This window comes from Chiloscyllium plagiosum, chromosome 26 (assembly GCF_004010195.1).
Source record: "Chiloscyllium plagiosum isolate BGI_BamShark_2017 chromosome 26, ASM401019v2, whole genome shotgun sequence".
NCBI classification, from domain to species: domain Eukaryota; kingdom Metazoa; phylum Chordata; class Chondrichthyes; order Orectolobiformes; family Hemiscylliidae; genus Chiloscyllium; species Chiloscyllium plagiosum.
In genome coordinates, this window is record NC_057735.1 from 19230377 (window position 1) to 19246591 (window position 16215).

The 16215-nt window shown below is 39.9% G+C and overlaps 1 protein-coding gene across 4 annotated transcripts in view; it reads right to left on the reverse strand.

The window, feature by feature from the left end:
- Positions 1-15411, reverse strand: part of LOC122563181 (sushi, von Willebrand factor type A, EGF and pentraxin domain-containing protein 1-like) — a 73203-nt gene extending 57792 nt beyond the window's left edge. The window contains exons 1-3 of one of the 4 annotated variants that reach the window (XM_043716703.1): positions 14341-15411; positions 11470-11569; positions 8665-8738 (exon numbers count right to left, since the gene is read on the reverse strand). In XM_043716703.1, the coding sequence (XP_043572638.1) occupies positions 8665-8738; positions 11470-11569; positions 14341-14416 (250 nt within the window). In that variant the 5' untranslated portion in view covers positions 14417-15411. The remainder of the gene's footprint in view (positions 1-8664; positions 8739-11469; positions 11570-14340) is intronic. The other 3 variants (XM_043716704.1, XM_043716702.1, XM_043716701.1) reach the window with 3 other exon arrangements.
- Positions 15412-16215: the final 804 nt, after the last annotated feature.

The window sequence follows — 16215 nt, forward strand, 5'->3', positions numbered from 1 at the left end:
TTCCTAGGATAGATGTGTCAATTATCGGTGATATAGGTTTAAGGTAAAAAGGGGAAAGAGGCAAGTTTTATTTTTACACAGAGGGTGTTAAGTGCCTGGAATGTGCTGGCAGAGGAGCTGGTGATAGCAGATAAAATAGCAACCTTTAAGAGACATCTTGAAAGATACATGAAAAGGCAGGGAATAGAGGGATATGGACCATGTAGAGGCAACAGGTTTTTAGTTTAGAAAGGCACAGTGTCAGTGAATGCTTGGTGGGCTGAAGGGCCTATTCCTGTGCTTTACTGTTCTTTGTTATTCATTTCAAACTGAATTTCTTCTCCCAGATGATGGTGAATATTTAAAATTCTCTGCCCTTTAGAGTTATGGATGCTAGATCACTGTTATGCATAAAGGCGGGTGTGATAGATGTTTGAAATATTCAAGAGTTGATAGCTAAAAGCTGCTGGCATGAAAAAGTTGAGGCATGGGGCAGATCAGTCATGATCTTATTTATGTCAGGGTAGGTTTGAAGGACCACATAGCCCCCTCCTGCATCTGTTCCTTAAGTTATTCTGTCCATCATCTACAAGGCACAGTTAGGAGTGTGTTGGACAGTTTCCCATTTGCATGGATGGTGTGCATGAACATTCAAAAAGTTTGACACCATCCAAAACAAAGCAGTCCACTTGATTGACACACATCTACAAACATTCTCCCCTTTACCACCAAAGTCCAGTAGCAATACTATGTACCATCTACAAGATGCACTGCAGAAATTGACCAAAAGGCTACTTAGACTGTGGTCACTATTGTCTAGAAGGACAAGGGCAGCAGATTCACATAAATACCATCATCTGCAAAGACACTCACTATCCTGGGTTTGAAATATAATCTTCAGTGTCATTGGGTCATATTACTGAAACTCGCTCTTTGACTGGACTGTGGTTACAGCTGTACCAAATGGGCTACAGCAGTTCAAGAGCTAGCATTGGCCAGGGCAATTAGGGGTGGACAATTAATGCTCATCCAGACAATGACACCCTCATCCCATGAACAAATAAATATAATCTTGCCACTGTCCTTGGCAGCAGACCAAATGGTACAGACATCTCTAACCTAATTTCAAAATTAGACATTGATGAATTGGAGGAGACCCAGGGGTGGCAGCTTATTTCCACTCTCACCAGGTACATGACAACTTTCAGGAAAGGAGATGCTAGCATTGGATATTGTGACCTGGTGAGCCAAAGGACTGCAAGTAAAGATGATTGTTCAGTAAAGGTTCCTTACTTCATAACTCCATCCCATAACAGGGAGAAAGTCGAGGATATTTTTGCACTGACCTGTCAGCTGAGAATTATCAAGTGAGTCGACTTTCCCTATAGTCCTTGTGGTTGAGGGTGCATTATCAGCTCTTAAAAGTGCGATTTATTTCTGCAGTCACGATTTAATCCAAAGTGTTAACCAGCTTCCCATCGTGGAACAAATATTGAAAAGACATCATTCTAAATGGGCACTGGGTATTTTATTAATATATGAGATTCCTGTTTAGGTTCTGCAATACCCCAGCCATTTTCATGTGTGTGGTGAAGAATGTTTCTAGGCAACCGTAGTCTCCCATCCCCCCAAGTGTATCTGGACAATAGACCTATTTTCAGATTTAAAAATCACACAACACCAGGTAATGGTCCTACAATTTTATTTGGAAGCACTAGCTTTCAATGCACTGCTTATTCATCAGATGATTATGGAACAGGATCATAAGACACAGAATTTATAGCAAAAGGTTACAGTGTCATGCGAGGGAAATCTGTTAAACAAACTTAGATTAAGTCTTTCATCTTTCAGAATGGTTTTGCTCATTTTGGTTCATTAATATGTAAATCACAGAACTCCTTTTAAGTCACATTCTCAAGATAACTTCAGGTTTTCTAACAAAATATGTCATCTCAGCTCAGACAATGCTCAGACACAGGCAGACTTTAACCTCGCACGCACACATGTATAAATTTATGGGGCGAATGTGTAATTGCAGAATTATATTTTATTTTGCTCAAAAAATGCATAGCCTGCTGTCAATCCATGTAGGATTCTATAAACCCCACTTCACAAATAGAACCAGTCTGACTCAAAATTGGGACACAGACATTCTTTACCCTCACATCTTTAATGCATTGTCTGAGCTGAGATGAAACATTTTGTTAGAAAACCTGAAGTTATCTTGGGAATGTGACTTAAAAGGAGTTCTGGGATTTGCATATTAATGAACTGAAATGAGCAAAATCATTTTAAAAGATGAATGCTTTAATCTAAGTTTGTTTAATATATTTCAGCCATGTGACTATTTCGGTGCGGCTTCATGCTCTCATCCTGACCTGGAAAAATTCATAAACTTCGCTTCCAGTTTCCATCCCTTCATCACCATCACCTGGTCCATCTCCGACTCTTGCGTTCCTTTTCTTGACCTTTCTGTCTCCATTTCCGGCAATAGTCTATCCACTAATATTCATTACAAGCTCACGGACTCCCACAGCTATCTGGACTATAGCTCTTCTCACCCTATGTTCTGTAAGGACTCTATCCATTTCTCTCAGCTCCTTCGCCTCTGCCGCATTTGCTCCGATGAGGCCACTTTCCAAAGTGGTGCTCTTAATATGCGCGCCTTCTTCTCCAACCGTGGCTTCCCACCTACAGTTGTTGACAGGGCTCTCGACAGCGTGCGGTCCATCACCCGGGCCATGACCCTCACCCCCTTCCTCCCCTCCCAGAACAAGGATAGGGTCCCTCTTGTTCTCACCTTTCAACCCACCAGCCTTCACATGCAAAGAATAATCTTCCGCCATTTTTGCCAACTCCAACACGATGCCAGCACTAAACACATCTTCCCTTCCCTCCCACTGTCTGCATTCCACAGAGATTGTCCCTCCAGGACAACCTAGTCCAGTCCTCCATCACACCTAACACCTCTCCCATCACACACAGCACCTTCCCATGCAATCGCAGAAGGTGCAATACCTGCCACTTTACCTCTTTCATGCTCACCATCCAAGGCGCCGAACACTCATTTCAGATTAAGCAGCGTTTCACTTGTACCTCTTTCAATTTGGTCTTTTGCATTCGTTGCTCCCAATGTGGTCTCCTCTATATCAGAGACAAAATGCCGACTGGGTGATCGCTTTGCTAAGCACCTTCGGTCTGTATGCAATCAGGTCCTGGACCTTCCCGTGGCTTGCCACTTCAACACACAATCCTGCTCCTATGCCCAAATGTCTGTCCTTGGCCTGCTGCAATGTTCCAGTGAAGCTCAACGCAAACTGGAGGAACAACTTCTCATCTTCCGACTAGACACGTTACAGCCTGCCAGTCTCAACATTGAATTCAACAGCTTCAGATGATTATCCCATCTCGGCCCCTCTGTTTTCATTCTGCTCTGTAATTTTATTTCATTTATTTTATTTATCTTTTTTAATATATTTGTTTCACTGTTCTGTACCTTTTATTTCTTGATTGTCTCTCTTTCTCTTGCTCTCCATTCTCTCATCACCTTTTTCCTCTCCTCTTCCCACTTTGTTACCCTTCTCCCCTGTTTTCCATTTTGCCTCTGCTTCACCCATCTCCCCCATCCCCCACATATTTTGTCACATTGGTCATCCTTCAGCCTTGGTCATTCACAGCTCCTATCTCCCTATAATCTCTCTATACACTGTCTTTATCACCTCTTTATTGCTACCTTTGCTTCTGGAGCCATGACTCACCTTCTCTCAGCCTAGTATAAATACCTCCCCATTTCTCCCTTTTTTTTAGCTTTGACAAAGGGTCAGTTAGACTCAAAACATCAGCTCTTTTCTCTGCTTACAAATGCTGTCAGACCTGCTGAGATTGTCCAGCATTTTCTCTTTTGGTTTCAGATTCGAGCATCCACAGTAATTTGCTTTTACCTGATGAAGAAGCAGTGCTTCAAAAGCTAGAGCTTCCAAATAAGCCTGTTGTACTATAACCTGGTGTTATGTGATTTTTAACTTTGTCTACCCCATTCCAACACATGCTCCTCCAAATCATCTTCAGATTGACATTCAAGAAGATCATTAAAAAACTGACATTGTCTTAACACACACGTCAAAATTTAAATTAAAAGTCAAATTTCAACTTGTCCAGATAAAAGTATGGCACATTAGACTGCCTGAAATCTTGGAGTCCTTTCTTTCTAACCAGACAATGCTGCTAACCCTGACCTGTTCTGCTGTCACAATCTGTTGTGGATATAGTGATGACCTTTTTTATCCAACGAGCTGATACTTATGCTAGCTCCGTAATATAAGAACTAGATGTGGGGCACATAGTACTGACAGATTTATTATATGTTTATTACAACTCTTGGTAATTCCTTAAATATTACAATTACAGCCTTCTTTGGACTATTACTGAGCAATATGGTTACAAACTACAGAATACTTCCTTCAGTACGTGCAAGTGGCCTCAGTAAGAGTGAGACCTTTTGCCCCCAGGGAAGATGCCATGATGCATTGCTGACATCATAAGCATGTCCTCAAAGACATAATGCATACTACCTGTGAGACCTTACAGAAGATCCCCCTTTTCTTCCAATAAAAAAATTCCAAACAGTAAACATTATTGTATATAGACACATATTGTCAATTGAATAATTCTACAAATATGTAGAAAAGAGTTAACAAGGTCAGCAGTTCAATCTACAATGTGCCATCTTGGAGGTTTGATGACTTGTCACAATCTGATGAATGTTCTTGGTTTACAGTTTCCTGATCTGATCTTGATCTGATATGCCAATGGGCTGAGGAGTGGCAAATGGAGTTTAATTTAGATAAATGAGAGGTGTTGAGTTTTGGTAAAGTAAATCTTAGTTGGACTCATACACTTAATGGCAAGGGATTGTTGCTGAACAAAGAGACCTTGAAGTGCAGCTTCTTAGCTCCTTGAAAGTAGAGTCACAGGTAGATAAGATAGTGAAGGCGGCATTTGGTATGCTTTCCTTTATTGGACAGAGTATTGAGTACAGGAGTTGGGAGGTCATGTTGCAGCTGTACATGACGTTTAGGCTACTTTTGGAATACTGCGTACAATTCTGATCTCCTTCCTATCAGAGGGATGTTGTGGAACTTAAAGGGGTTCAGAAAAGATTTACAAGGATGTTGTCAGGGTTGGAGGATTTGAGCTATAGGGAGAGGCTGAACAGATTGGGGCTGTTTTCCCTGGAGCGCCGGAGGCTGAGGAGTGACCTTATAGAGGCTTATAAAATCATGAAGGGCATGGATAAGATAAATAGACAAAGTCTTTTCGCTGGGGTGTGGGAGGTTAAAGGTGAGAGGGGAAAAATATAAAAGAGAACAAAGGGGCAGAGAGGGTTACAATACATAATTTATGGTGGGTCTTTATCAGCTCTCTGGCTGTTGTATCTCTATCACTCTCCTCTGCCTTTGAAGGAGAATGTCCCATGTCTCAGAATGTTTAAACAATTGGTTGACAGGCAAAGTGGTTTGACCTTGCCTTCTAAGCATGAATTCTATTGGGGGATGGCAATCCCTTCTTTTGAATGTGTATGTCATTCCCCAGAGGATCGATGAATGGGGTTGCATTGCCCTTGAGATGGAATATTAATTGACCTTAAAACTGCTGAAAATTTCAAATCCATCTTGCTACTATAGTTTGACATCATTGACTGAGTTGATTGCATTTTAGTCTGTATTACCTCTGTAGATATGACTTGAACGTCATAAATGGTAACTATACTGAGATCTGTGCATCAGCCCTACCGCTGCTGGACCATTGGTATCTATCAGGTAGAAGATTTTAAGAATCTAAGTTGATTTGTAGGTTGTCACTGCAATGTAATTGTACCACTGCATGGAACTGGTGATCTGTTATACACTACATGAAGATCTCGTCAACTTTCCTATAGAGTGCTACCAGCTGGGTTGTATGTCCTTTCATATGCCTAGTGGCAATATGTTGGCATCATCTCTTGTCTTGATTTTGGCTTTGTCAACCTGCTTGTTGTGGACATACAATACTAATGGTTGTAAAGGCTTCAAATGATATTATATAGCTAGCATAGAGTGTGAGTTTGGCAGTAGGAAAGGTTTGGCCATATTCAAAGGTTTGCTTTTCAGTTTGTTGGCTGTGTGACTTGTTGATACATCTGTGCATGTTTATAAGACTGTTCTTGATACCAGTGTGGTGGTACCTTTAAGTTGGTATGGCAATGATCTGCTAGGCAGCAGAAATTAAAGCAACAGGTCTTGTAGATCATATGGCTCCGAGAGACCTGACAAAACTAGACCCCGGCATGAGTGATCTGCACAGATCCTGGATCCCAAGGAAGATATCAATATAAGTAAGATCCTGAGAAAGCATAGAACATAGAAGAGTACAGCGCAGTACAGGCCCTTTGGCCCTCGATGTTGCGCCGATCCAAGCCCACCTAACCTACACTAGCCCACTATCCTCCATATGCCTATCCAATGCCTGTTTAAATGCCCATAAAGAGGGAGAGTCCACCACTGCTACTGGCAGGGCATTCCATGAACTCACGACTCGCTGATCCTTCCATACCAGGCAACATCCTGGTAAACCTCCTCTGCACTCGTTCCAGTGCCTCCACATCCTTCCTATAGTATGGCGACCAAAACTGCACACAATACTCCAGATGCGGCCGCACCAGAGTCTTATACAACTGCAACATGACCTCAGGACTCCGGAACTCAATTCCTCTACCAATAAAAGCCAGTACCATATGCCTTCTTCACCCCACTATTTACCTGGGTGGCAACTTTCAGAGATCTGTGTACATGGACACCAAGATCCCTCTGCTCATCCACACTACCAAGTATCCGACCATTAGCCCAATACCCCATCTTTTTGTTACTCATACCAAAGTGAATCACCTCACACTTACCCACATTGAACTCCATTTGCCACCTTTCTTGCACTTTCAAGCAAGTGTGAATATTAGTCCACCCTTACTATTTGCCCAGATGCAATACAGGAATGCCGCCACTCATATAGAAATGAACATTCCAACCACCATGGTACAACTAAACTTGTTGGTTACATAACTGCTTAGTAAACAATCACTGTGTGCTATGAGTAGTTGCTGGGATGGCAAGTTTCAAGCAGGGAAGGAGGTGAGTTACCACAGAATTCCCAGCTTTTGCCTGCTCTTTTAGCTACTGTATTCACTTGGTTGGTCCAGTTCAGTTTCTGGTCAATAGTAATCCTGCAGGATGTTGAAGGTGGACAAAGTGACCACCAACAGCAGGTGATGCTGAGGTCATGCAATGAGAAGGGAGTTCAAACAGTCAACTGCACCCTCTCTGAAGGAAATGGTGTTTTTTTGTCAAAAAGAGCTGTCATGAGGAAAGAAGACCAAAAGCGAATTTGCTTGACCAGATGTAATTCAATTTAAATACACTGTTTTCCAGATTAACTTTAATTTCCCTTCATAAAACCATAAGATGATGGAGCAGAAGTATGCCACTGAGTCTGCTCCATCATTCAATGAGATCATGGCTGGTTTGATAATCATTGACTCCAATTTCTTGCCTTTTGCCTCTTTGTAGAGATCTGATACCAATGAAATAAAATATCTCTGCTCATAATATTTGATTTGACTCTGTGCTTAAATCTCATTTTATAGTATGTCAGAAGTGGAGATGGTGTTCATGAGGCAATGGCCTACGATATTATTGCAAGATTATCAACCCAGAAACTCAGCTAATGTTCTGGAAACATGGGATCCCACCATGGCAGACGGTGGAATTTGATTTCAATAAAAAAAGAATCTGGAATTAAGAGTTTAATGATGACCATGAAGCCATTGCTGATTGACAGGAAAAACCCATCTGGTTCACTAATATTCTTTAGGGAAGGAAATCTGTCATCCTTACTTGATCTGGCCTACATGTGATTGCAGACTCACAATAATATGACTGATGCTTAACTGCCATCTGAGCAATTAGTGATGAGCAATAAATGCTGGCCTGGCTAGAGATGCCCATATCCCACAAGTGAATACCGAAAAAAAAAAGTACACAATGTTCAGTATCATTTGCAATTCTTCTGATACTGAAGTGCTGGTGTTCATATACAGAAAGACTTAGAACAAAGACCAATACAGCACAGGAATAGGTCTTTTGGCCCTCCAAACCAGCGCTGACACATTTTGACTTGGACATCAGGGCTTGGCTTAATAGGTGGAAAGTAGCATTCATGTCATAAATGTTCCAGGAAATGCCCATCTTAAATTAAACTATTGTCTCTTGTTATTGAACAGCATTCCCATTACTAAATTATCCTATTGTCAGGCTTATCATTGATAAAGAATTGAACTGGACTAACCACATGAAATCAATGGCTAAAAGAGCAGGCAGAACTCTGGAAATTCTGTGATAACCCATCTCTTGACTCCACATAGCCTGTTCACTATTTGCAAGACACAAGTCAGGGATTTGATGGAATATTCCCAACGTGCCTGAAAGGGTGCAGCTCCAGCAACACTCAAGAAGCTTGACACCAAGTTATTTGACCATCCCAAAATGTTAGGAGCTTTACCTTCCTAATAACTTAACAAATAGAATACAATGGCATAAGGTCCTATAATATGAATACAAGCCAGTCGGTTCATTTAAAATTACAATTGAAACTTACGTTTACATTTCGGGGACTTTGGCTGCCAGACTGACTTTTCACAGTGTTGATATCGTGTGCCAGTCAAAGTGTACCTACAAAACAAAACATAGCTACTTAAGGGAAACTGAGACAGATCTGAGAATAACCACAAGTTCCTTAAATGGTGGTACACGACTGGAGAAAGTGAAGACGACAAGGTTGTCTTCATTTCAATAAACTGCTGTGTAAGAAGCTGAGTAAGGGACTGCAGAATTTTATTCAAAAGCTTCATTTTCCTTCTATAATCAACAAATGTCGCAGCTGTTCTGTCCTGACAGAACCAACATATAAAGTGCTAATTCTAACTTTTTTATTCATCATGGGATGTGGTCATCGCTGGCTGAGCCAGCATATACTCCCCATCGCTAGTTACCCTTGAAAAGATATTGTTGAACTGGGTGAACAAAAGCTAAGGTCTGCAGTACATTGAAGAGCATGGGAGATTAAATGATGTATCTTTTCATGGTACAAAAGCCAACAGGTAGCAATAGGTAATATTAGAAAATATGTGTCCAGGTGAAGTGTAAATGACTCTGAATGCAATTCAAAAGGACAAAGAAGTGAAACAAGACCAAACTGTTAAAACTTAGATCAAAATTGAGTCAGATGTTATGAAATGTTGTACTCAGTGTTGAAGGTGCCATATTGAAAGATGAAGTGTTGTTTCTTGACCCTCCGTTGAGCTTCATTAGAACACTGCAGTAAGTCATAAACACAAAGACCTGACTGAGAATAACGGGAAATTAAAATGACAAGCTACAGGAAGCTCATGGTCATGCTTGTGGATGGAATGGAGATGTGGGAATATAATGCCAGTTTCAATTTTAACAATAAAGCAATGGGCAAGGAAACAGACACATGTAATTTCAATGATAAGTATATTCACTTTTTAATAATGTAGGATGGAATTTTCTCATTGTCTGATTTCGTTTGGTGATATCTAATAGTTAATAAATGTGACTAATTAGCCATATCCCATAATCAATCTAATCATATTGCAGATGCGACTGAGTTTTTAAGAGTAGGTGGAAAACTTCATTTATCAATAATTCTGTATTGCAGTCCTCCTTATTAGTTTTATGGATGTAAAATCCAAGGCTAAGTATACTCAATTTCCTGAGACAGGTTGCCTGCAAACTCTTTTGTCACTTGAGAGTGTTACATCTGGAACCAGTGTTGACATTCTAACATGGGCTAAAATAGCTGGAATACTACTTTGGTGAAGGTGGAACACCCAGGAATTAGGCAGGTACATACCATGGGGAAATTTGAAGTCCCAAAACCAGGTTGATAGGGGGCAGGTAAAAATTGTAAAACTCTCAAAGTTCTATGGCTATGACTCTATGACGAACCCCAATTTTCTGTTACAATGAAGATGCCAAATGGCAACATACCACATTTGTAGAGGCAGGTGGGTCACTAAACATTTCTAAGGAGACTGCACATGTCCTCTTTATCAATTTTTTTTTTCAACAAATGAAGGATGGGATTTCCACCCTTGGTTGAAAGGAGTTGAGAAGGGCTGAGTCCATGAGATGAGTGACAGGAATACAGCAGGCTCAGTAAGAAAATATCCACAGGATTGGAACTCGGCAAATGGTGTCCCTCAAATTCTTTTGCAATGGGCCAAAACCTGTGACCTCAATAACCAACATGCCCAAGAATCCCATCAATATTGAAAAGTCCCATTGTAGGACATGCCATGGAGTTTAATTTAGATAAATGCTTCATTTTGGTAAGGCAAATCAGGGAAGGACTTTCACACTTATTGGTAGGGTCCTAGGAAGTGTATTTGAACAAAGTGACCTTGGGTGCAGGTCCACATTTCCTTGAAAATTGAGTAGTGAAGGAGGCATTTGGTTTGCTTGTCATTATTGGTCAGTGCATTGCGTACAGGAGTTGGGAGGTCATGTTGCAGTTGTACTGGCCATTGTTTCATCCACATTTGGAAAACTGCATTCAGTTCTGGTCTCCATGCTAAAGGAAAGATGTTGTGAAACTTGAAAGGGTTCCAGAAAGACTTACAAGAATGTTGTCAGGGTTGGAGGGTTTGTGCCAAAGCAGGAGGCTAAATAAGCTGGGTCTATTTTGCCTGGAGCATCAGACACAGAGGAGGGATCTTCAGAAGTTTATACAGAGGAACATGAATAGGAGAATAGATAAAATCTTTTCCCAGTATAGGGGAGTCCAAAACTAGAGGGCATAGGTTTAAGGTGAGAGGGGAAAGATTTAAAAGTGTCCCAAGGGTCAACTTTTCCACGCAAAGGGTGGTGCATGAATGGAATGAGCTTCCAGAGGAAGTGGTGGAGGCTGGTACAATCACAACATTTAAAAGGCATTTGGATGGGTATATGAATAGGAAGGTTCAGAAAGATATGGATCAAATGCTGGCATATAGGGCTAGATTTATTTAGGATATCAGGTTGGCATGGATGAGTTGGACCAACTCTGTGCTCTACATCTCTATGATTCTGTGTCAGATGTATCTGTCATCAGCTCCCTGGTTGTAGCCTCAGCCGATTGGCAGTCAACTCCGACTTACAGGCAATCAGTACGGAAACCTGTTGGAATTTTTCAAGACGTCCTGTAGTTATTTTCTGTGGGAAATAAATATTTTGGAATTTGTAGTTCAAAATCTCATCTCACAATTGCCCACCTTGCCACCTCACAGCCAGTGTTTTCTTTCAGACCCGTGGAGCACATTAGGGCTCAAACATTGACGTATGAAAATCTTCAATTAAAACTGTTATCCTTTGTAGATTTTTTAATGCAATGAATACTTACCCTGGGAAACATTGATAGAAAAGCTTTTTTACAGAGTTTCCACTTATTTTCACTTCAAAAAATCCATTGTCAATGGGGTCTGGATCACGGCAGTTTGGATCTACGAAAGGGAAAAATAGGACAAGTAAATGTACAAATATGGAGTCAGAGAGTCATACAGCAGTGAAACAGACCCTTTAGTCTGACCAGTCTGTGTCAACCATAATCCCAAATAGCTCTAACTTGCGTTTGCAGTGTAACCTAATAAATGTTAATTTGAAAGATACTACTCAATTGGAAGTGATAACATCTTACAGCACACTGTCCCTTCATTTTACTCTATAGTTTACTTTTATTTCACTTCACTTTGTTTATCAGATGGAATACCAATGCTATGAAATGGAATACTGTCCATTCTAGAATCACAGAATTGCAGATTGCTATGGCACAGAAGGAGACCATTTGGCTCCTCAGGCCAGTCCCGGTTTTATGGCCTAGTGCCAACCTCCTACATTTTACCCAAATCTCTGCACATCATTTCTATCCAACTTATCATCCAATATCCTCTTGAATGTCTCATTTGAACCTGCCTCACCACATGTCCAGGCAGGGCATTCCATTACAATCTCATGTCATCATCAAAAATTCAAGTTAAGTGTAATTTGGCTCAGATGCTTTGCACATATTCATCTGTTTTACTGGTATAATGTACTTTATTTAGATATTTTATTGTGTCTGAATACAGGCAACAGGAACTCAGTTATGGCCTGTATGCAGCAACATGCTTGGGTGCGGTGATCTTGCAAAACTTGTGCTGTTTCCATGGTATTGAGTGCTGAACGTATACTGGCACAATCTGAGTGAGAATGGTAGACCAGATCACTCCATTCCTGAATCTACTTTAAATTTGTAAATATTTTCATCTTTACCTGGTCTGGCTTACTCCAGACCAACAGCAATATGGTTGACTCTTCACTGCCCTCTCAGCAATTAGGGATGGGCAACAAATGCTAGTACAGCCAGTGACGCTGGCATGCCATGAATAAATTAAAAAGCCAATCTTAGTTTATGCTGCCCTCCCTTATTCTTGCAACAAAAATGTATTACTTCATACATCTTTACACTACATTCAACTGCCATGTGTTTGCCCATTTCCCTTCTCTTTACTGTTTATTATATCACCATGTCTTGTATCATCTGCAATCTTTGAAATTATTCCATGTACATCCAAACCTAGGCCGTTTGTATGCATCAAAAAGACCAATTATCCTAATAGTGACTCTTGTGGAATCCACTGTATACTCATTCAGTCTGAAAAACAGCCCCCTTACCAACATTTTTTGTTATTTTTTGTCTCTTAACTAACATCATATTTACATGCTACTGTCTCTTTCATATCAAAAGCTTCCATTTTGACAAAAGATCTATTACATGGTAGTTAGGCCAATGCTTTTTCAGAGTCGATATCCATAATATCAACCATTTTATCCTTAGCAACCTTCTCTATTACTCTGTCAAGGAACTTAATCAGGTTTGTTACACATATTTCACTTCAACAGGCTTCAACTGTTTTCCCAATTGCCATTTAATATTTGTCATGGAAATGTATCCTTTAAAATTTCCCTCCAAGTATGTTAAGCTTAATGACCTACACTGGCTGGGTTAATCCATCTCCCTTATTAAAACAGGTATGTAATGTTTGGAATGCTCCGGTCCTCCAGTACTATATCCCAAATCGAAGGAGAATTAGAATATTGTTGCCAACTTGCAGTCTTACCTCCTCCCTAACCTAGAACATATTCCTTCTCACTCACTGAATTTTGCTACTTTGAGGACCATTTCCTCTTTATCTTCACCAAAATCTCCAAAGTTATGCCTGACATTTGGGAGTTACCATTATAGATTGTCCTGCTACCAATATTGTCCACAGTTCTCAATAATACATAATTAAAGCCAAAGTGTACAGCTGCATTGAAAACTGAGGCGGTCAGTCAATTTCATACGAAATAGATGCACCCTCTATCGAACAAGTGCACATCCAATGCATGTTCAGAGCTGAATGTCCCTCAATTTTATTGTAATCACTTTTACAGATTTGCGACGCTCTTTCCAACCAGGTCCACAAAAGCACACTAAAAGCAATTTCTAACTGTGTGTATTGGTGATTTATTTGAGAACTGAGGGAAATGTGTATACTTTTTAAAAAACCTACAGAATAGAAAGAGGGTGGTAATAATTTGGAAAATAATATCCGTTTAAGAAAGGAAACCTAGCTGTAAACTGTTCCAATTAAATTCCAGCTGGCAATAGTGTGAAGATATTTGGGTGTGTGTAACTTAATTCCTTCTCAAGTCACAGTTGTTTTCAAGCAATTTCCAATTTGTTTGTACTTAGTGATGTTGTTTTGTGGTTACAAGAACAACTTTTACAGCAACTTTAATACAGACAATCAACCCCAATTCAACAACAAACTGTTTTAACTTTAAGGTCATCAAATTTGTTGCTTAGGTCTAAGTAAAGGAAATTTGTTAAAACAAAAAATAATTTTAATTTAATTTTATTCACAATTTTTCATAGAATTTAAATGCGTTTTAACATTCATTTACTGACTAGTATGCTTGTCCAGAAGATTTATAGAATGATATAACTCTCCATGTTTTCACATCACTACACTGTATTTGCTAATAAATATTTTATAGAAAGCTTCATGCAAACCAGCCTCCAATGCCACTGTGATACAAGTCAGTCATTTCATATAAAGTATTGCAGTATTTGTCTTTAATCATTACGCTGAATTAGTAAACTGAATCACATAACTCATGGATTTCATTAGCAATGCACAAAATGAAGCTAAATAATACAACCAATAAAAAAAGTGATACCATCTCTTACCAATTAATGCAATGCTGCTATGCACAATACAAATGAATGTTACTATTAATTCAATTTTCTGAAACATTTTTGTCATTTTCTTTCCCCTTCCAACTTGATTTTTGTTGACGCACACCTCTATCTCTGGAACACTGAATGATTTTAAATAAACAGCTTGAAAGTTCACATTTGGATTTTATTGATTTTCAAGGGGGTGGGAGGGTTATTTATAAACAGGGCTGTGTCCACATGAACCTGACTAACATTTCTGGGAAATTGTTAAAAAAATGCACTATTTTAAAAAGTGGGAGAATCAGTTCAAGGATGCAATTTTGCAAGCAGTAGATACTCTTATGAAACAATCAACACAGTTTATGGGAATTGCTATGATAGAGTGTGCACGGTTGGTCAACTTTGAAATTTGTCTCATTCCTTCTCAAGATTGCTGAAATTCCTCAAGACACAGACATATGCTCTTTAAAGAGACATAAAATTATTCCAGTATTTAATTGAGAAAAGTTAAATGGTGTTTATTAGAATTTTTAAAACTAAACTTCCCCACTTCTGTTTACTCAGCTAGAAAAAATGTCTGCAAAGATCAATTGATATAGTAAATTATTACATGGGAGATCAAGTCTGATTAAGAGTGTACTTAATCATTTACAGCAATTAAAATGTTAGTGCATACAATATAGGCTTACCTAATACAATTTAAGCACAGCAATTGTGTACAATGTCAGAGGGACATGAACAGTTAGGTGGAGGACATATACTTTGAAAATTGCAGAACTGCAGGACAGATTGAGCAAACATTTACCAGAGCATATGGAATCTTGGGTCTCATAAATACAGGCTTTGAGGATAAAAACAGAAAATGTATGCTGAAATTTCATAAAGCTCTGGTGATTCATGGTACCATCTTTAAGGAAGGACATAAGGGTCCTTAAGAGGGTGCAGATTTACCAGAATATTCCAGGGATTTTAGTTGCAAATTTGAGGAAACTAGGATTACTCGCCATTGACCAAAGGAAATTGAGAAGTGAAACATTGCTGAAACTGCCAGCATTTATTTCTCATCTCACAGTATCCTTGAGAAGGCAGTAAACTACCATTTTGAACTGCTGCAATTCATTTGTTGTAGATATACACAGATGCTACTGGGAAGGGTGTTTTAGGATTTTGATTCAGTGATAGTGAAGCAGCAGCTTTTTAGCTTTCAGTCATGATGGTGCGTGGTCCAGCGGGGAACTTGTAGGCCTTAGTGATCCAACATAACTGCTGTTCTTGTCCTTTCTCAGATGTCAAAGTCACAAGTTTGGAAGCTGATATCAAAGAAGCCCAGGTGGATTACTACTGTTAGTCTTATTTACATTTCTGTTACTGTGCATCGGTGGTAGAGAGGGGACATTTAACTTGGCAGATGGAATGCCAAACAAGTCAGCTGCTTTGCCCTGGATTCTGTAGAGCTTCTTGACAATTGTTAAAGTTGTAAATTTCCATGAAAAGGAGAGTATTCCATCAGAATCCCTACAATGTGGAAGCAGGCCATTCGGCCTGAAGGGCTCATGCCTGAAACATTGATTCTCCTGCTCCTTGGATACTGCCTGACCTGCTGCGCTTTTCCAGCAACACATTTTCAGCATTCGGCCTACTGAGTCCACCCCATCCCTGGGACTCTCTATTCCCTGTGGCTAATCCACTGAGTCTGCATATCTTTGGATTTTGGGAAGAAACCAGAGCACCCAGTGGAAATGCACACAGACACAAGGGAGAACATGCAAACTCCACACATTTACCCAAGGGTGGAATCGAACCCAGGTGCCTGACACTCTGAGCCATTATGCTGCCCTGCCTTGTGTGTGTAGAAACTTTAAGATGTCGGGTGCTCAGTTATTT